The sequence below is a fragment of the Salvelinus alpinus genome, chromosome 27, assembly GCF_045679555.1.
Source record: "Salvelinus alpinus chromosome 27, SLU_Salpinus.1, whole genome shotgun sequence".
NCBI classification, from domain to species: domain Eukaryota; kingdom Metazoa; phylum Chordata; class Actinopteri; order Salmoniformes; family Salmonidae; genus Salvelinus; species Salvelinus alpinus.
In genome coordinates, this window is record NC_092112.1 from 19,405,431 (window position 1) to 19,426,898 (window position 21,468).

General features: G+C 45.5%; 1 protein-coding gene across 1 annotated transcript; it reads left to right on the forward strand.

The window, feature by feature from the left end:
• The first annotated feature begins 3,408 nt into the window (after positions 1-3,408).
• LOC139555805 (mucin-2-like) lies at positions 3,409-20,498 on the forward strand. The gene is made up of 6 exons (XM_071369204.1): positions 3,409-3,563; positions 3,857-3,926; positions 6,563-6,730; positions 16,557-16,979; positions 17,085-17,396; positions 17,502-20,498. Exons 1-6 carry the CDS (start codon positions 3,409-3,411, stop codon positions 20,496-20,498), a joined length of 4,125 nt encoding a protein of 1,374 aa, XP_071225305.1.
• The last annotated feature ends 970 nt before the right edge of the window (positions 20,499-21,468 follow it).

The window sequence follows — 21,468 nt, forward strand, 5'->3', positions numbered from 1 at the left end:
CCTCATCCTACTAGAATCTGAAGTCAAATGTCTACTGTTTGCTGATGATCTGGTGCTTCTGTCCCCAACCAAGGAGGGCCTACAGCAGCACCTAGATCTTCTGTACAGATTCTGTCTGACCTGGGCCCTGAAATGAAATGTCAGTAAGACAACAATAATGGTGTTCCAAAAAATGTCCAGTTGCCAGCACCACAAATACATATTCCATCTAGACACCGTTGTCCTAGAGCACACAAAAAAACTATACATACTTTGGTCTAAACATCAGTGCCACAGGTAACTTCCACAAAGCTATGAACGATCTGACAAGGCAAGAAGGGCCTTCTATGCCATCCAAAGGAACATCAAATTTGACAAACCAATTAGGATCTGGCTAAAAATACTTTAATAAGTTATAGAATCCATTGTCCTTTATGGTTATGAGGTCTGGGGTCTGCACACCAACCGATAATTCACTAAATGGGACAAACACCTAATTGAGACTGCATGCAGAATTCTGCAAAAATATCTTCTGTGTACAACGTAAAACACCAAATAATGCATGCAGAGCAGAATTAGGCCGATACCCGCTAATTATTAAAATCCAGAAAAGAGACTTTAAATTCTACAACCACCTAAAAGGAAGAGATTCCCAAACCTTCCATAACAAAGCCATCATCTACATAGAGATGAACCTGGAGAAGAGCACCCTAAGCTAGCTGGTCCTGGGGCTCTGTGGTGTCTGTTTGTGTTTGTGAACAGAGCCCCAGGACAGCAACACAATTAGACCCAAACAAATCATGAGAAAACAGAAAGATAATTACTTGACACATTGGAAAGAATCTAGAATGCTATTTGTCCCTAAACAGAGAGTACACAGTGACAGAATACCTGACCACTGTGACTGACCCAAACTTAAGGAAACTTTGATAGACTTAGCATAGACTTGCTATTGAGAAAAGCCGCCATAGGCAGACCTGGCTCTCAAGAGAAGACAGGATATATGCACACTGCTCACAAAATGAGGTGGAAACTGAGCTGCACTTCCTAACCTCCTGACAAATGTATGACCATATTAGAGAAACATATTTCCCTCAGATTACACAGACCCACAAAGAATTTTAAAACAAATCCAATTCTGAAATAACACAGTGTGCCAACACAGCAGCAAGATTTGTGACCTGTTGCTACAAGAAAAGGTCAACCAGTGAAGAACAAAACACCATTGTAAATCCAACCCATATTTATGTTTATTCATTTTCCCATTTGTACTTTAACTATTTGCACATCGTTACAACATTGTGTATAGACATGATATGACACTTGAAATGTCTTTATTCTTTTGGAACTTTTGTGAGTCTAATGTTTACTGTTAATTTGTTTACTGTTTATTTCACTTTTGTTTATTATCTATTTCACTTGCTCTGGCAATGTAAACATATGTTTCCCATGTCAATAAAGCCCTTAAATTGAATTGAGAGAGAGAGGCAGCTACAGTGCAGAGAGAAAGTAAGAGAGAGCGGGGGAGAGGGAGAGAGAGTGAGGGAGAGAGAAAGGGTGAGAGGGAGAGAGAGTGAGGGAGAGAGAAAGGGTGAGAGGGAAAGGGAGAGAGAGAGCAGCTACAGCACTCTAACCTGCTGAGTTGTAGTTCGTCATATCTCTCAGGAAAATGTTGGGCACTTGGGTCAAATATGGAGGAGCAGAAAGCTCCTGCGCAATACAAACTGTGGTGGGAGAAATGCTCGAAATTAGCTTGAATGAGTAGAGCCTGGTCTCACAGACTAGATGTAACATAGTAAAAGTACATCCGGGACACTCAAAATAGTATGATACGTTGCATTTTGTATGGTTACGTAAGACAGAAGTTTACTTAAGGCAAAAACGGGGGGTTGGTCAGGGTGAATGGTTGGGTGTATAATGCGAACATCTAACGTTAGCAACCCAAAGGTTGCGTGCTCGAATCTCATCACAGACAACTTAGCATTTTAGCTAATTAGCAACTTTACAACTACTTACTACTTTTTAGCTACTTTGCATCTACTTAGCATGCTAGCTAACCCTTCCACTAACCCTAACCCTAACCTTAACTCTTTAACCTAACTCCTAACGTAACATTAACCCTAACCCCTAACCCTAACTCCTAGCCTAGCTAGCCTTAGCCACCTACTGTAGCTAACCTTAGCGTTAGCCACCTAGCCACCTAGCTAACGTAAGCCACAACAAATTGGAATTGGAATATGTTTTGCAAATTCGTAACATATTGTATGAATTGCAATTTGTAACATATTGTACGAATTGCAATTCGCAACATATACCAATTGCTATTCGTAATATTTTATACTAAATCGATGGACATGCACAAATTACTGTTTTTTTTATCGTTTTGGTACTATTTTCACAAGTATGTGGTAAAATTTCACATCTCTTAGTACAAAACTCAAAACAGATAATCAAAAAGGCTGTTTTTTCAAAACTTGAAGCACATTCTTTGACTATATACGACACACAGAATCAAACAGTAACTTTTTCAGCAAACCTAATCAGTGTTTCATCTATAAATGCCTTCCTTTCATATAAAGTAATTGGCGTTCACAGTACAATGGTCACAATACTTTTCAGATGATTCTCTTCTCATTTGTTTAAATAGATTTGACCATCACGTAATCCCACTGTGCTTAACGGTTAATCACTTACCAGGTAAACCTATAGATTACAAACTGGTTTATCTTCTATATATATCAAGGCACAAGGTGAGACCCAAATGCAGACACAGGAGGCAGATGGTTGGAGTCTTACAATGTTTATTAATCCAAAGGGGTAGGCAAGAGAATGGTCGTGGACAGGCAAAAAGGGCAAAACCAGATCAGAGTCCAGGAGGTACAGAGTGGCAGACAGGCTCGTGGTCAAGGCAGGCAGAATGGTCAGGCAGGCGGATAAAAAGTCCAGAAACAGGCAAGGGTCAAAACCAGGAGCACAAAAAAAAGGAGAATGCAAAAAGCAGAAGAACGGGGAAACCACTGGTTGACTTGGAAACATACAAGACAAACTGGCACAGAGAGATGGGAAACACAGGGATAAATACACTGGGGAAAGCAAGCAACACCTGGAGGGGGGGGGGAGACAATAACAAGGACAGGTGAAACTGATCAGGGTGTGACAATATATGGATTTTGAGAACTACAGAAATAAAATGTGTATTTGTAAAGTATAAACATCTAAATTACATGGATGATAATGTACATGACAACCATACATAATGAGTACTCGTTATTGCTAATTGATTTCACATAGTGGTAACCATAACTGGTCACCATATAAAAGGGTGTGTGTGAACACTTGCCATTTCTTTCATCATGGAGCAGGATAGACATCATGGGAGAGGAAGAAATTTAAGAGCTTGTGGACAAAGGCCCCATCAGAGAGGTGGGCATGGGCCCCGTCAGAGAGGTGGGCATGGGCCCCGTCAGAGAGGTGGGCATGGGCCCCGTCAAAGAGGTGGGCATGGGCCCCGTCAAAGAGGTGGGCATGGGCCCCTTCAGAGAGGTGGGCATGGGCCCCGTCAGAGAGATGGACATCAGAGGGAGGCAGGGAACTGTTGTGTCTAATGAAGTCTGGGCCATCGATGTTGACCATGTGGTAAACTGATGCCTTACCATGGCAGAGGCTGCCAGATTAGTTCACCCCAATTTGAAAAGATCAACTGTCAATTCGATCATGAGAACATTCCACCAAGAAAACCAGTAAGTCTGCAGGATATGAACTATGCTTTACCGTTACAATTACAGTAAATGACATTGTAATGCATGTACATTCACAAAACATACTACAGTATTCTTACAGTATGATCTGTTGACAGTATACTCTGTTCTACTCTCAGAATTGACAGAAGACCCCATGGTGGTGGCCGTGTGCTGACCGACCAGCAGGAGTGGACAGTGGTGGAAATGGTGAGGGCCAGGAATGTCATTGCATTAGCATCGAACAGCCCCCGTGATATGCAACTTTTCAGTTAAGCTAGAAACCAATATACACAGGCAGTTAGAAAAGCCAAGGCTAGCTTTTTCAAGCAGAAATTTGCTTCCTGCAACACAAACTCAAAAAAGTTCTGGGACACTGTAAAGTCCATGGAGAATAAGAAGATCTCCTACCAGCTGCCCACTGCACTGAAGATAGGAAACATTGTCACCACCGATAAATCCACTATAATTGAGAATTTCAATAAGCATTTTTCTACGGCTGGCCATGCTTTCCACCTGGCTACCCCTGTCAACAGCACTGCACCCCCCACAGCTACTCGCCCAAGCCTTCCCCATTTCTCCTTCTCCCAAATCCAGTCAGCTGATGTTCTGAAAGAGCTGCAAAATCTGGACCCCTACAAATCAGCCGGGCTAGATAATCTGGACCCTTTCTTTCAAAAATTATCTGCTGAAATTGTTGCCACTCCTATTACTAGCCTGTTCAACCTCTCTTTCGCGTCGTCTGAGATCCCCAAAGATTGGAAAGCAGCTGCGGTCATCCCCCTCTTCAAAGGGGTGGACACTCTTGACCCAAACTTCTACAGACCTATATCTATCCTACCCTGCCTTTCTAAGGTCTTCGAAAGCCAAGTCAACAAACAGATTACCGACCATTTCGAATCCCACCATACCTTCTCCGCTATGCAATCTGGTTTCAGAGCTGGTCATGGGTGCACCTCAGCTACGATCAAGGTCCTAAACGATATCTTAACCGCCATCGATAAGAAACAATACTGTGCAGCCGTATTCATTGACCTGGCCAAGGCTTTCGACTCTGTCAATCACCACATCCTCATCGGCAGACACGACAGCCTTGGTTTCTCAAATGATTGCCTCGCCTGGTTCACCAACTACTTCTCTGATAGAGTTCAGTGTGTCAAATCGGAGGGTCTGTTGTCCGGGCCTCTGGCACTCTTTGGGAGTGCCACAGGGTTCAATTCTTGGACCGACTCTCTTCTCTGTATACATCAATGATGTCGCTCTTACTGCTGGTGAGTCTCTGATCCACCTCTACGCAGACGACACCATTCTGTATACTTCTGGCCCTTCTTTGGACACTGTGTTAACAACCCTCCAGGCGAGCTTCACTGCCATACAACTCTCCTTCCGTGGCCTCCAATTGCTCTTAAATACAAGTAAAACTAAATGCATGCTCTTCAACCGATCGCTGCCTGCACCTGCCCGCCTGTCCAACATCACTACTCTGGACGGCTCTGACTTAGAATATGTGGATATAACTACAAATACCTAGGTTTCTGGTTAGACTGTAAACTCTCCTTCCAGACTCACATTAAGCATCTCCAATCCAAAATTAAATCTAGAATCGGCTTCCTATATCGCAACAAAGCATCCTTCACTCATGCTGCCAAACATACCCTTGTAAAACTGACCACCCTACCAATTCTCGACTTCAGTGATGTCATTTACCAAATAGCCTCCAATACCCTACTCAATAAATTGGATGCAGTCTATCACAGTGCCATCCGTTTTGTCACCAAAGCCCCATATACTACCCACCACTGCGACCTGTACGCTCTCGTTGGCTGGCCCTCGCTTCATACTCGTCGCCAAACCCACTGGCTCCAGGTCATCTACAAGACCCTGCTAGGTAAAGTCCCCCCTTATCTCAGCTCGCTGGTCACCATAGCAGCACCCACCTGTAGCACGCGCTCCAGCAGGTATATCTCTCTGGTCACCCCCAAAACCAATTCTTCCTTTGGCCGCCTCTCCTTCCAGTTCTCTGCTGCCAATGACTGGAACGAACTACAAAAATCTCTGTAACTGGAAACACTTATCTTCCTCACTAGCTTTAAGCACCAGCTGTCAGAGCAGCTCACAGATTACTGCACCTGTACATAGCCCATCTATAATTTAGCCCAAACAACTACCTCTTTCCCTACTGTATTTATTTATTTATTTTGCTCCTTTGCACCCCATTATTTCTATCTCTACTTTGCACATGCTTCCACTGCAAATCAACCATTCCAGTGTTTTACTTGCTATATTGTATTTACTTCGCCACCATGGCCTTTTTTTTGCCTTCACCTCCCTTATCTCACCTCACTTGCTCACATTGTATATAGACTTATTTTTCTACTGTATTATTGACTGTATGTTTGTTTTACTCCATGTGTAACTCTGTGTTGTTGTATGTGTCGAACTGCTTTGCTTTATCTTGGCCAGGTCGCAATTGTAAATGAGAACTTGTTCTCAACTTGCCTAAATAAAGGTGAAATAAATAAAATAAAAAATAAACATACGGCTGTCCGAAATAAAGCAGGCCATTGAGGAGAACGATGACACCTTTGCCAATGTGGCATCCATCAGCAATCGCCTGCCTTTTGAATAGGCACCAGGTATCTATGAAACACATTTACCTGGTGCCATTTGAGAGAAACAACAACCGGGTGTAATAACTGCGGGCCGAGGATGTTCAGGTACAGGACTATATACTGTGTTACTATTTGAGGCACATGCTACTTCACAATATCATATTGGAACTATACTGTAAAAAACAACTAACCAAAATATATTTTTAAAGGGTGATGGTGCTTGATGCTACACAGTACATCTTTATTGATGAAGCGGGCTTCAACGTGGCCAAAATTCGGGTGCCGTGGGCACCGGCCAACTGGCGACCGGCCAACTGGCGACCGTCCAACTGGCGACCGGCCAACTGGCGACCGGCCAACTGGCGACCGTCCAACTGGCGACCGTCCAAGTGCCTGGACAACGTAGGGGAAACATCCTCATGCGCACAGCTATCTCTGAAGATGGTGTGGTAGGACGTAGGCCATTACCTAGTTCCTGCAATGCTGCACACCTCATTGTGTTTCTCAATGAAATTGAGCGGGCCTGTCAAGGTGAAGGGGTCACCTATGTCATTGTGTGGGACAATGTCAGGTTCCACCATGCAGAGGTGGTTCAGGCATGGTTTCGGGCTCATCCCCTATTCGTGACCCTACACCTGCCCCAATACTCTCCTTTCCTCAACCCTATTGAGGAGGGTTTTTTTCAGCGTGGAGGTGGGAAGCATACGATCGCCATCCTCATGAGCGTGCCACCCTCCTTCTGGCCATGAATGAGGCATGCGACGACATCAGTGCAGACCAATGTCAAGCTTGGATTCACCAAGCCAAAAGGTTTTTCCCGCGGTGCATGAACAATGAGGATATTCACTGTGATATGGATGAGAATTTATGGCCAAATGCTCAAGACAGGCTTGATGCAAATGAATGCATGCTCAACGTTATGTTTTATTTTTATTTATTTAATTAGTTTCAGACAGTACACCTATGTTTAGGTGTAGTGTCTGATTACACCTATGTGTTTAGGTGTACTGTCTGATTACACCAGTACACCTATGTTGCAATTATATCTGAGGATGTCTTCATTGATCAGACCTTTGATTACACATTGGATAGATTTTATGGAAATTATAGATTTTCTGTCAATTTTGTTTGGTACTGTAAGTGTATTGCCTAATGTGAAAACTGTAATCTACTGTAAATTACAGTACTGTAGCATATTACTTTCAGCACTTCTAAGGGAGATTTGAAACACTTTTCTAGCATTGTTTGCTATTGGATTAACTGGTAGTTAAAACGACTCGAATGAAAATATATTGTTGTGTTTTAGTGGTTAAACCAATGTTCTCATTACATTTCACAATAAACATGTATTTCAATCAATGGTTGTGTGTTTCTGTGTGAATATGTTACCTCTTCTATTACAGTTAACAGTCTGTTGACCACATTGTCAGCTCCAATAAACAATGTTTTTGTGAAGTATACCCTCCTGCTATTAGTAAATTGCATGTTGATGACATCATCAGGCACTAGCAGCTAAAATGATCACCTCTGCCTTAGGGCCATATTGAACAAGCAGACACTAAAACTCCACCTTGACCTGAACCTGCTAAGTGCCTGGCAACCATCCAAACATGTCCATAAACTACAGATACAATTTTGTATAATCTCAGATTATTAGAACCCAGAAAATAATTAATCTGGAGTGGTCAGTTTATGAAGGATGTTGACTGCATCCCAAATGGCACCCTATTCCCCATATAGTGCAGTACTTTTGACCAGGGCCCATAGGATTGCACTGCTTTTGACCAGGACCTATAGGGCTTTGTAGGGCTATGTAGAGAATAGGGTGCCATTTGGTACTCAATTGTTAGTATCTGGTGAGTGGAACCTAACATGTACTTCTCAGGGATTTTTGGTAATGAACTACCCACAATAGGTGATAAGCTTTCTGGGTAAGGACTGTTTGGGTGCACACAGCCACGAATTATGGGAGTTTTCATTCCAGGTGATGTATGAGTCAACAAAATATCAATTTCACCTCAAAAGTTCAAAAAAAAGAAAAAAAGAATAAAGTTCAATGACCGCTTCGTCATCTAAAATCAAACAATTGGCACTCATTCCACCTGGATCTGTGGTTATGGAACATAAAGGGTGAAGATATCAGCTCTGTGCCTTAGTGTAGATTACACCGTGGTTTCCTAGCTCAGATCCAGTGGTGGAAAAAGTACCCAATTGTCATACTTGAGTGAAAGTATACTGTAGATACCTTTAATAGAAAGTTTCTCAAATAAAAGTGAAAGTCATCCAGCAAAATACTACTTGAGTAAAAGTCTAAAAGTATTTGCCTCTAAATGTACTTAAGTCTCAAAAGTAAAAGTATAAATAATTTCAAATTCCTTATATAAAGCAAAACAAACAGCACCATTTTCTTGTTTTTTATTTATTTATTTACGGACAGCCAGGGGCACACTCCAACACTCAGATATATATTAACAAAATATTAATTTGTGTTTAGTGAGTCCGCCAGAGAAGAGGCAGTAGGGATGACCTGGGATGTTCTCTTGATAAGTGTGTGAATTGGACCATTTTCCTGTCCTGCTAAGCATTCAAAATGTAACGAGTACTTTTGGGTGTCAGGTAAAATGTATGGAGTAAAAAGAAAATTATTTTCGTTAGGAATGTATTGAAGTAAAAGTTGTCAAAAATTTAAATAGTAAAGTACAGATACCGCAAAAAACGACTTAAGTAGTACTTTAAAGTATTTTTACTTAAGTACTTTAAACTACTGCTCAGATCCAGTCAGAGGCCAGAGAAGAAACACTTGTGGGGCCTGTTATCAGTTAATTAAGTCCAACGGTACACTGCGGACTGTGGAGATAAAGGTCTGGGTGAGAGACATGGCGGTGGTCGGGAGCAGCTCGACCAACAACAACACAGAGACAAGAACCACTAAAAAGCCAGACCCAAATGGAACCCCATTCCATCTATGGTGCCCTACTTGTGACCATAGCCCCACTATACATGGAATCAGTACCTTTACTGTTCTGTACCTTTACTGTTTGGTACCTTTACTGTTCTGTACCTTTACTGTTTGGTACCTTTACTGTTCTGTACCTTTACTGTTCTGTACCTTTACTGTTCAGTACCTTTACTGTTTGGTACCTTTACTGTTCTGTACCTTTACTGTTTGGTACCTTTACTGTTCTGTACCTTTACTGTTCTGTACCTTTACTGTTCAGTACCTTTACTGTTTGGTACCTTTACTGTTCTGTACCTTTACTGTTATTTGGTACCTTTACTGTTCTTTGGTGATTTTACTGTTCTGTACCTTTTCAGTTCTTCGGTACCTTTACTGTTCTGTACCTTTGCTGTTCTACGGTACCTTTACTGTTTGGTACCTTTTCAGTTCTTCGGTACCTTTACTGTTCTGTACCTTTGCTGTTCTACGGTACCTTTACTGTTTGGTACCTTTACTGTTCTTTGGTACCTTTATTGTTCTTCTGAACTTTTACTGTTCTTTGGTACCTTTACTATTCGGTACCTTTACTATTTGGTACCTTTACTGTTTGGTACCTTTACTGTTTGGTACCTTTACTGTTCAGTACCTTTACTGTTCAGTACCTTTACTGTTCAGTACCCTTACTATTCGGTACCTTTACTATTTGGTACCTTTACTGTTTGGTACCTTTAATGTTCAGTACTTTTAATGGTCAGTACCTTTACTTTTTGGTACCTTTAATGTTCAGTACTTTTACTGGTCAGTACCTTTACCTTTTGGTACCTTTACTGTTCGGCACCTTTACTGTTCAGTACCTTTACTGTTCAGTACCTTTACTGTTCAGTACCTTTACTGTTCGGTATCTTTACTGTTCAGTACCTTTACTGTTCAGTACCTTTACTGTTCGGTATCTTTACTGTTCGGTATCTTTACTGTTCTATGGTGCCTTTGCGGTTCTTTGGTACATCTGCTGTTCGGTATATCGTTACTGTAGTAGAGGGAGCCAGTTTGATTTTCCAGTCTTAGGCTATGTAGTGCACTACTTTTGTCCAGGGCCCTGGTCAAATGTAATGTAGTAGATAGAGAGTAAGGTGCCATTTCGCATGCACCCTGGGTTTTCCTCCAGAGGTGGAGACATAATTGTTTGTCATATTATATATAAGCAGTTGTGATGATGTGGGTAGTAACTACAGCCAATCAACACAGTAGTACAGGTACAGTAGAAATGGATATAACATGCAGAGCCTTCTGGGATCCTTGAGATTGGAAGAGTTGATGTTTTATTCATTCATTGACAAGATAGCAGCAGCCACAATAGCCTGCAGCCATTATATATTGTCCTGAAAAGAAAGCACATGCCTGGAGTTGTATTATAAGACGCGCAATTTATGTTTGTGTGATACATCAGACATCTAAACTAGTCTATAGTCCAGGGAGCATGCTACTTTGCCTTTGAGGTGTACAAGTCAATTTCACAAGTAAGACCCAGAATATTCTCCCTCTCAAAGTAGCCTATATGATCACTGTATGCCACAGCACACACCCAACCCCCTTTGAATACCAAACCACAAAACCTAGTCTGCCATTTCTTTGTTGTTTCATTTGAGCGAACCCAACACTTCTTTCCTCTTCTGCCTCACAAGCTGGCTTGGACACAGTCCCCTGCCTCTTCATATGTATTCACACGCCTGCCGCCTGCGTTCAGCCGGTTTTTATCTTTCTACTCTCCTCCAGCCTCCTGCCTGGCAGGTGTACCAATGTGTGTTGTGAAAGAGAAGCCGTCACAGGAAGTGACAAGACGTGTGACAGGGAGTGAAGGCTAATTAGCTCCGGCAGACAGACAGGTTCCTGCTTAGGCAGCCGGGCGGCAGTATCTACAGTGGTGTGAAAAAGTATTTGCCCCCTTTCTAATTTGATCTACTTTTGCATATTTTTGATATTCAATGTTATCAGATCTTCATCCAAAATCTAATATTAGATAAAGGGATCCCGAGTGAACAAATAACACAACAATTACATTCTTATTTCATTTACAGTATTTCATAAACAATGTTATGCAACACCCAATGCCTCTGTGTGAAAACGTAATTGCCCCCCTACACTCAATAACTGGTTTGCCACCTTTAGCTGCAATGACTCCAACCAAACACTTCCTGTAGTTGTTGATCAGTCTCTCACGTCGCTGTGGAGGAAATTTGGCCCACTCTTCCATGCAGAACTATTTTAACTCAGCGACATTTGAGGGTTTTCAAGTCAGCAACTGCTGGTTTCAAGTCCTGCCACAGCATCTCAATTGGGATTAGATCTGGACTTTGACTAGGCTAGTCCAAAACCTCAAATTTGTTGCTTTTTAGCCATTTTCACTAGAACCAAAAAGCATTGATCATATTACTCCAGTGCTAAACTCTCCACACTGGCTTCCTGTTAAGGCTAGGGCTGATTTCAAGGTTTTACTGCTAACCTACAAACCATTAGATGGGCTTGCTCCTACCTATCTCTCCGATTTGGTCCTGCCGTACATACCTACATGTATACGGTCACAAGACGCAGGCCTCCTAATTGTGCCTAGAATTTAAAAGCAAACAGGAGGCAGGGCTTTCTCCTATAGAGCAAACATTTTTATGGAATTCATGTGAGAGACGCAGACTCGGGCTCAACCTTTAAGTCTTTACTGAAGACTCATCTCTTCAGTAGGTCCTATGATTGAGTGTAGTCTGGTCCAGGGGTGCGAAGGTGAACGGAAAGGCACTGGAGCGACGAACCGCCCTTGTTGTCTCTGCCTGGCCGGTTCCCCTCTCTCCACTGGGATTCTCTGCCTCTAACCCTATTACAGGGGCTGAGTCACTGGCTTACTGGTGCTCTTCCATGCCGTCCCTAGGAGGGGTGCATCACTTGAGTGGGTTGAGTCACTGACGTGGTCTTCCTGTCTGGGTTGGCGCCCCCCTTGGGTTGTGCCGTGGAGGACATCTTTGTGGGCTATACTCGGCCTCGTCTTAGGATGGTAAGTTGGTGGTTGAAGATATTCCTCTAGTGGTGTGGGGGCTATGCTTTGGCAAAGTGGGTGGGGTTATATCCTGCCTGTTTGGCCCTGTCCAGGGGTATCATCGGATGGGGCCACAGTGTCTCCTGACCCCTCCTGTCTCAGCCTCCAGTATTTATGCTACAGTAGTTTATGTGTCGGGGGGCTAGGGTCAGTCTGTTATATCTGGAGTATTTCTCCTGTCTTATCCGGTGTCCTGTGTGAATTTAAGTATGCTCTCTCTAATTCTCTCTTCCTCTCTTTCTTTCTTTCTTTCTTTCTCTCGGAGGACCTGAGCCCTAGGACCATGCCTCAGGACTACCTGGCATGATGACTCCTTGCTGTCCCCAGTCCACCTGGCCGTGCTGCTGCTCCAGTTTCAACTGTTCTGCCTGCGGCTATGGAACCCTGACCTGTTCACCGGACATGCTACCTGTCCCAGACCTGCTGTTTTCAAATCTCTAGAGACAGCATGAGCAGTAGAGATACTCTCAATTATCGGCTATGAAAAGCCAACTGACATTTACTCCTAAGGTGCTGACCTGTTGCACCCTCGACAACTACTGTGATTATTATTATTTGACCATACTGGTCATTTATGAACATTTGAACATCTTGGCCATGTTCTGTTATAATCTCCACCCGGCACAGCCAGAATAGTACTGGGCACCCCTCATAGCCTGGTTCCTCTCTAGGTTTCTTCCTAGGTTTTGGGCTTTCTCTAAAGAGTTTTACCTAGCCACCGTGCCTCTACACCTGCATTGCTTGCTGTTTGGGGTTTTAGGCTGGGTTTCTGTACAGCACTTATCAGCTGATGTAAGAAGGGCTTTATAAATACATTTGATTTGAATTGATTTGATTCAGTGCTTTTGACCATCAATCAACCATCAATCAATCACGTTTATCTATAAAGCCAGTGTAGGGAGGATAGCACTGGAGTAATATGATCATTTTTGGGGGTTCTAGTCAGGATTCTAGCAGCCGTATTTAGCACTAACTGAAGTTTATTTAGTGCTTTATCCGGGTAGCCAGAAAGTAGAGCATTGCAGTAGCTTAACAACTTCTTGTCAATACGGGAGCGCTGTTTTCACTTTGGAAAAAATCGTGCCCAAATGAAACGGCCTCGTACTCTTTTCTAGATCATACAATATGCATATTATTATTACTATTGGATAGAAAACACTCAGAAGTTTCTAAAACTGTTTGAATTATATCTGTGAGTAAAACAGAACTCATTTTGCAGCAAACTTCCATACAGGAAGTGAAAAATCTGAAAACGAGGCTCTGTTTCAGGGCCTGCCTATTCAACTGCCTTTTATTTATCGATATGCATGAGGCCGAACAAGAGCTTTTGGAGTGGCAGGTCCGGAATTTTCTTTGTCTTCGAAGGCGTGCGGCGGAGCTCGACATTGTCTTCTGAAAAGCGTTCGGTTTACACGGCGAATATCTCCGGCTCTGATTTTATTTGATACATATGATAATAACATCATAAAGTAGGTTTTTTCAACCGAGTTTTATCAGTTTATTCAACGTTTATTGGGACTTTTGGAGTTTTCCGTTCTTTGCGTCAAGAGAGGATGGGAATGTTAGCAACCTTGGCTAGTATTGTGGCGCGAATTCGACAGAAGAAATGGACATTCTAAAACCAAACAACGATTTATTCTGGACCAAGGACTCCTTGCACAACATTCTGATGGAAGCTCAGCAAAAGTAAGAAAACATTTATGATGTTATTTTGTATTTCTGTGTAAAATGTTATTTATATTCTCCGCCGTTTTGGTGAGCGCTGTCTCACAATAACGCAAGCTGTATGTTATGGTAAAGTTATTTTAAAAAATCTAACACAGCGGTTGCATTAAGAACCAGTGTATCTTTCATTTGCCATACAACAAGTATTTTTATGTAAAGTTTATGATGAGTTCTTTGGTCAGATTAGGTGAGTGTCCAAAATATCTCCGGAGATTCTGGTGAATCGATGCTACGTATTCACAATGTATAACCAGGATTTGTAGCTATAAATATGCACATTTTCGAACAAAACATAATTGTATTGTATAACATGATGTTATAAGACTGTCATCTGATGAATTTGTTCAAGGTTAGTGATTCATTTTATATCTTTTGCTGGTTTTTGCGAAAGCTACCTTTGCGGTGAATAAATGCGTTTGTGTGTTTGGCTATTGTGGTAAGCTAATATAATTCTATATTGTGTTTTCGCTGTAAAACACTTAAAAAATCGGAAATATTGGCTGGATTCACAAGATGTTTATCTTTCATTTGCTGTACACCATGTATTTTTCATAAATGTTTTATGATGAGTATTTATGTATTTCACGTTGCTCTCTGTAATTATTCTGGCTGCTTTGGTGCTATTTTTGATGGTAGCTGCAATGTAAAACTATGATTTATACCTCAAATATGCACATTTTCGAACAAAACATAAATGTATTGTATAACATGTTATAAGACTGTCATCTGATGAAGTTGTTTCTTGGTTAGTGACTAATTTTATCTCTATTTTGTCGGTTTTGTGAAAGCTACCTATGCGGTGGAAACATGGTGAAAATATGCGGTTGTGTGTTTGGCTATTGTGGTTAGCTAATAGAAATACATATTGTGTTTTCGCTGTAAAACATTTAAAAAATCGGAAATGATGGCTGGATTCACAAGATGTTTATCTTTCATTTGCTGTATTGGACTTGTGATTTCATGAAAATTATATTATATGATATCCCTGTCCCGTTAGGCTAGGCTATGCTAGTCAGCTTTTTTGATGAGGAGGATCCCGGATCCGGGAGAGAGAAGCGGTAGAGGCTAACCTAGAAGTGACAAAAGCATGGATACATTTTTCGGCATCGATTTTGGACAAAAAATGTCTGATTTTTGCAATGTTACGTAGATGGAAAAAAGCTGTCCTTGAAACAGTCTTGATATGTTCGTCAAAAGAGAGATCGGTGTCCAGAGTAACGCCGAGGTCCTTCACTGAACTACTGTTTATAGGAAATATGGTGCCATTTCGAATGCAATCATTGTGTCATTTGGAGAAATATGGAAGGCTAGCTAGAATTGTATCGACTGTTTTGTTAGCGCAGAGGATTCATGTGTGAATTTGGTTTTGATATGATTTGACATTGGATTTTTGCTCTGGTAGGCCAAAGTCGGATTCTAGGATTGGTGTTCTTTTTGTTGGCTTTTGTTTCTTTTTTATTTATTTTTATAAAGAGAGTACTGTTTAATTTGAGCACCATAATGTAAAATGTATGTTTTTGATGTGCTACATTTGATATAATTGACTTAACTTGAATACAATGATGGCCCTTCAAGTGGATACAGCATTTAAACTCGAGCATCACTCGAGTAAGCTCATTTCCACACCTGCATCTCATTACCAACTCAAAGGTCAGTGTTTAACTCTGCCCCGTCTGTTTTCTCTCAGGGTCCAGCAATTGCTATTGATTTCACTCAACCTGAAGTAAAGGTACAGTAGGGGACAAGTATAAACGGCCAAGGCTGCAGTTACAACATAACAAATTAGGTTCCGATGCTAAATTCCATTGTATCTGTTTTGCATCCCAAATATATACCATAAATAGCACATCACTTTGACCAGAGTCCTATAGGTCCTGGTGAAAAGTAGTGCAGTATATAGGGATAAGGGTGCTGTTTGGGATGCAGACTCTATTCTGCTTATTATCACTGTTCTGTGGAGATAAAACGATACAGCAGTCATGAGGAAGGAATCAATATAAACCAGTCTGTATTTATGAATTCTATATTGTTTTCTATCTTCCAGTGTTTAATACTATCTTTCTACAGTCACTTGCTTTCGTAACCAGTACTGAGTTTTAATGCTTAATGTGTACAATGGAGCCCTTTCACAGAGCCTATGGTTCTCATTTACCATTAGCAAGTCAATAAGCTAGCTGTATCTAAATACAGGCTATCTTTAATTCTAACATGTTACGTAGGATGCAATGAGAAATACAGACTGACGTACAAACTGTAAACCAAAGAGACTGACAAACGCTGACTGTATTATGAAGATGGTGGTACGTACAACTCCAGCTATCTGCCAGATCGGGCCAATCTGTGGATGGAGCTAGCCCCCTGAGAAGAGGGTGGAAGCCTGTGTGTTCATATCACAGATCAAATCTCACATCCTCCTGTGCACCGGACCAATAAGCCCTCTGTCACAATATATCTAGTCTCTGATCTAACCTGTGTCCCTACAGTCACCCCAGTCTCCCTACAGCCCACTCCAGTCTCCCTGCCTCCACTCCTCTACCCCAGTCTCCCTACAGCCTACCTCAGTCTCCCTCCACTCCTCTACCCCAGTCTACCTACAGTCCACCATAGTCTCCCTCCACTCCTCTACCCCAGTCTCCCTACAGCCTACCCCAATCTCCCTCCACTCCTCTACCCCAGTCTCCCTACAGCCTACCCCAATCTCCCTCCACTCCTCTACCCCAGTCTCCCTACAGCCTACCCCAGTCTACCTCCGCTCCTCTACCCCAGTCTCCCTCCACTCCTCTACCTCAGTCTCCCTCCACTCCTCTACCCCAGTCTCCCTACAGCCTACCCCAGTCTACCTCCGCTCCTCTACCCCAGTCTACCTCCGCTCCTCTACCCCAGTCTACCTCCACTCCTCTACCACAGTCTCCCTCCACTCCTCTACCCCAGTCTACCGACAGCCTACCCCAGTCTCCCTCCACTCCTCTACCCCAGTCTCCCTCCACTCCTCTACCCCAGTCTACCTACAGCCTACCCCAGTCTCCCTCCGCTCCTCTACCCCAGTCTACCTCCACTCCTCTACCACAGTCTCCCTCCACTCCTCTACCCCAGTCTACCGACAGCCTACCCCAGTCTCCCTCCACTCCTCTACCCCAGTCTCCCTACAGCCTACCCCAGTCTACCTCCGCTCCTCTACCCCAGTCTCCCTCCACTCCTCTACCTCAGTCTCCCTCCACTCCTCTACCCCAGTCTCCCTACAGCCTACCCCAGTCTACCTCCGCTCCTCTACCCCAGTCTACCTCCGCTCCTCTACCCCAGTCTACCTCCACTCCTCTACCACAGTCTCCCTCCACTCCTCTACCCCAGTCTACCGACAGCCTACCCCAGTCTCCCTCCACTCCTCTACCCCAGTCTCCCTCCACTCCTCTACCCCAGTCTACCTACAGCCTACCCCAGTCTCCCTCCGCTCCTCTACCCCAGTCTACCTCCACTCCTCTACCACAGTCTCCCTCCACTCCTCTACCCCAGTCTACCGACAGCCTACCCCAGTCTCCCTCCACTCCTCTACCCCAGTCTCCCTCCACTCCTCTACCCCAGTCTACCTACAGCCTACCCCAGTCTCCCTCCGCTCCTCTACCCCAGTCTCCCTACAGCCCACCATAGTCTTCCTCAACTCCTCTACCCCAGTCTACCTACAGCCCACCCCAGTCTCCCTCCACTCCTCTACCCCAGTCTCCCTACAGCCCACCATAGTCTCCCTCCACTCCTCTACCCCAGTCTCCCTACAGCCTACCCCAGTCTCCCTACATCCTACCCCAGTCTCCCTCCACTCCTCTACCCCAGTCTACCTACAGCCTACCCCAGTCTCCCTCCGCTCCTCTACCCCAGTCTCCCTACAGCCCACCATAGTCTTCCTCAACTCCTCTACCCCAGTCTACCTACAGCCCAGCCCAGTCTCCCTACAGCCCACCATAGTCTCCCTCCACTCCTCTACCCCAGTCTCCCTACAGCCTACCCCAGTCTTTCTACATCCTACCCCAGTCTCCCTCCACTCCTCTACCCCAGTCTACTTACAGCCTACCCCAGTCTCCCTCCGCTCCTCTACCCCAGTCTCCCTACAGCCCACCATAGTCTTCCTCAACTCCTCTACCCCAGTCTCCCTACATCCTACCCCAGTCTCCCTCCGCTCCTCTACCCCAGTCTCCCTACATCCTACCCCAGTCTCCCTCCACTCCTCTACCCCAGTCTACCTACAGTCCACCATAGTCTCCCTCCACTCCTCTACCCCAGTCTCCCTACAGCCTACCCCAATCTCCCTCCACTCCTCTACCCCAGTCTCCCTACATCCTACCCCAGTCTCCCTCCACTCCTCTACCCCAGCCTACCGACAACCTACCCCAGTCTCCCTCCACTCCTCTACCCCAGTCTCCCTCCACTCCTCTACCCCAGTCTACCTACAGCCTACCCCAGTCTCCCTCCGCTCCTCTACCCCAGTCTCCCTACAGCCCACCATAGTCTCCCTCCACTCCTCTACCCCAGTCTCCCTACAGTCTACCCCAGTCTCCCTCCACTCTTCTACCCCAGTCTCCCTACAGCCCACCCCAGTCTCCCTACAGCCCACCATAGTCTACCTCCACTCTTCTACCCCAGTCTACCTACAGCCTACCCCAGTCTCCCTCCACTCCTCTACCCCAGTCTCCCTCCACTCCTCTACCCCAGTCTACCTACAGCCTACCCCAGTCTCCCTCCGCTCCTCTACCCCAGTCTACCTCCACTCCTCTACCACAGTCTCCCTCCACTCCTCTACCCCAGTCTACCGACAGCCTACCCCAGTCTCCCTCCACTCCTCTACCCCAGTCTCCCTCCACTCCTCTACCCCAGTCTACCTACAGCCTACCCCAGTCTCCCTCCGCTCCTCTACCCCAGTCTCCCTACAGCCCACCATAGTCTTCCTCAACTCCTCTACCCCAGTCTACCTACAGCCCAGCCCAGTCTCCCTACAGCCCACCATAGTCTCCCTCCACTCCTCTACCCCAGTCTCCCTACAGCCTACCCCAGTCTTTCTACATCCTACCCCAGTCTCCCTCCACTCCTCTACCCCAGTCTACCTACAGCCTACCCCAGTCTCCCTCCGCTCCTCTACCCCAGTCTCCCTACAGCCCACCATAGTCTTCCTCAACTCCTCTACCCCAGTCTCCCTACATCCTACCCCAGTCTCCCTCCGCTCCTCTACCCCAGTCTCCCTACATCCTACCCCAGTCTCCCTCCACTCCTCTACCCCAGTCTACCTACAGTCCACCATAGTCTCCCTCCACTCCTCTACCCCAGTCTCCCTACAGCCTACCCCAATCTCCCTCCACTCCTCTACCCCAGTCTCCCTACATCCTACCCCAGTCTCCCTCCACTCCTCTACCCCAGCCTACCGACAACCTACCCCAGTCTCCCTCCACTCCTCTACCCCAGTCTCCCTCCACTCCTCTACCCCAGTCTACCTACAGCCTACCCCAGTCTCCCTCCGCTCCTCTACCCCAGTCTCCCTACAGCCCACCATAGTCTCCCTCCACTCCTCTACCCCAGTCTCCCTACAGTCTACCCCAGTCTCCCTCCACTCTTCTACCCCAGTCTCCCTACAGCCCACCCCAGTCTCCCTACAGCCCACCATAGTCTACCTCCACTCTTCTACCCCAGTCTACCTACAGCCTACCCCAGTCTCCCTCCGCTCCTCTACCCCAGTCTCCCTACAGCCCACCATAGTCTCCCTCCACTCCTCTACCCCAGTCTCCCTCCACTCCTCTACCCCAGTCTCCCTACAGCCTACCCCAGTCTCCCTCCACTCCTCTACCCTAGTCTACCGACAGCCTACCCCAGTCTCCCTCCGCTCCTCTACCCCAGTCTCCCTCCACTCCTCTACCGCAGTCTCCCTACAGCCTACCCCAGTCTCCCTCCACTCCTCTACCCCAGTCTCCCTCCACTCCTCTACCCCAGTCTACCTACAGCCTACCCCAGTCTCCCTCCGCTCCTCTACCCCAGTCTCCCTCCGCTCCTCTACCCCAGTCTCCCTACAGCCTACCCCAGTCTCCCTCCGCTCCTCTACCCCAGTCTACCTACAGCCTACCCCAGTCTCCCTCCACTCTTCTACCCCAGTCTCCCTACAGCCCACCATAGTCTACCTCCACTCCTCTACCCCAGTCTACCTACAGCCCACCCCAGTCTCCCTCCACTCCTCTACCCCAGTCTCCCTACAGCCCACAATAGTCTACCTCCACTCCTCTACCCCAGTCTACCTACAGCCCACTCCAGTCTCCCTCCCTCCACTCTTCTACCCCAGTCTCCCTACAGCCCACTCCAGTCTCCCTCCCTCCACTCCTCTACCCCAGTCTCCCTACAGCCTACCCCAGTCTCCCTCCACTCCTCTACCCCAGTCTCCCTACAGGCCACAATAGTCTACCTCCACTCCTCTACCCCAGTCTCCCTACAGCCTACTCCAGTCTCCCTCCCTCCACTCCTCTACCCCAGTCTCCCTACAGCCTACCCCAGTCTACCTCCACTCCTCTATCCCAGTTTTACTACAGCTTACCAAAGTCTACCTCCACTCCTCTAACCCAGTCTCCCTACAGCCCACAATAGTCTCTCTCCACTCCTCTACCCCAGTTTTACTACAGCCCACCAACGTCTACCTCCACTCCTCTACCCCAGTCTCCCTACGGCCTACCCCAGTCTACCTCCACTCCTCTATCCCAGTTTTACTACAGCTTACCAAAGTCTACCTCCACTCCTCTAACCCAGTCTCCCTACAGCCCACAATAGTCGCTCTCCACTCCTCTAGCCCAGTTTTACTACAGCCCACCAACGTCTACCTCCACTCCTCTACCCCAGTCTCCTTACAGCCCACCCCGGTCTCCCTCCGCTCCTCCACCCTCCACCCCCACACACATCACTCAGCCTAGACCAGGGCAGGGCTCCTGAAACGGATCACTGACTAGGCCATTGCTGCTTCCCAAATGGCACGCTATTCACTACATAGTGTACTACTTTTGACCAGAACCCTATCAAAAGTAGTGCACAACATAGGGAACAGGGTGTTACTTGGGACACAGCCCATGTGTCTATCTGCCCAGGAGACCCAGGAGTATGGATGGAGCCTTTAGAGGTTAAAACATCACTACAGCTCTAAGGCCATTTTGTAGCTAGAAAGACCTGGGATAGACAGAGGTTTCTATTCTCTCTCTAGGTTAACCATTTTCTCATCAGAATCTATATATTATACAGCGTTTCCCAACTGGATCCAGGGGACCCCAAGGGGTGCACATTTTGGTTTTTGCCCGAGCACTACACAGCTGATTAAAAATGACCATCTCATCATCACGCTTTCATTACTTGAATCAGCTGTGTAGTGCTCGGGGAAAAACATAT

Coding starts and splice junctions, on each gene's coding strand:
- LOC139555805 (XM_071369204.1), top strand. CDS start 3,409: ATGGGCCCCGTCAGAGAGGTGGGCATGGGCCCCGTCAGAGAGGTGGGC. Junction 3,927..6,562: donor AGTGGACAGTGGTGGAAATG/GTGAGGGCCAGG, acceptor GATGCTACACAG/TACATCTTTATTGATGAAGC. Junction 6,731..16,556: donor CGTCCAAGTGCCTGGACAAC/GTAGGGGAAACA, acceptor GTGTCCCTACAG/TCACCCCAGTCTCCCTACAG.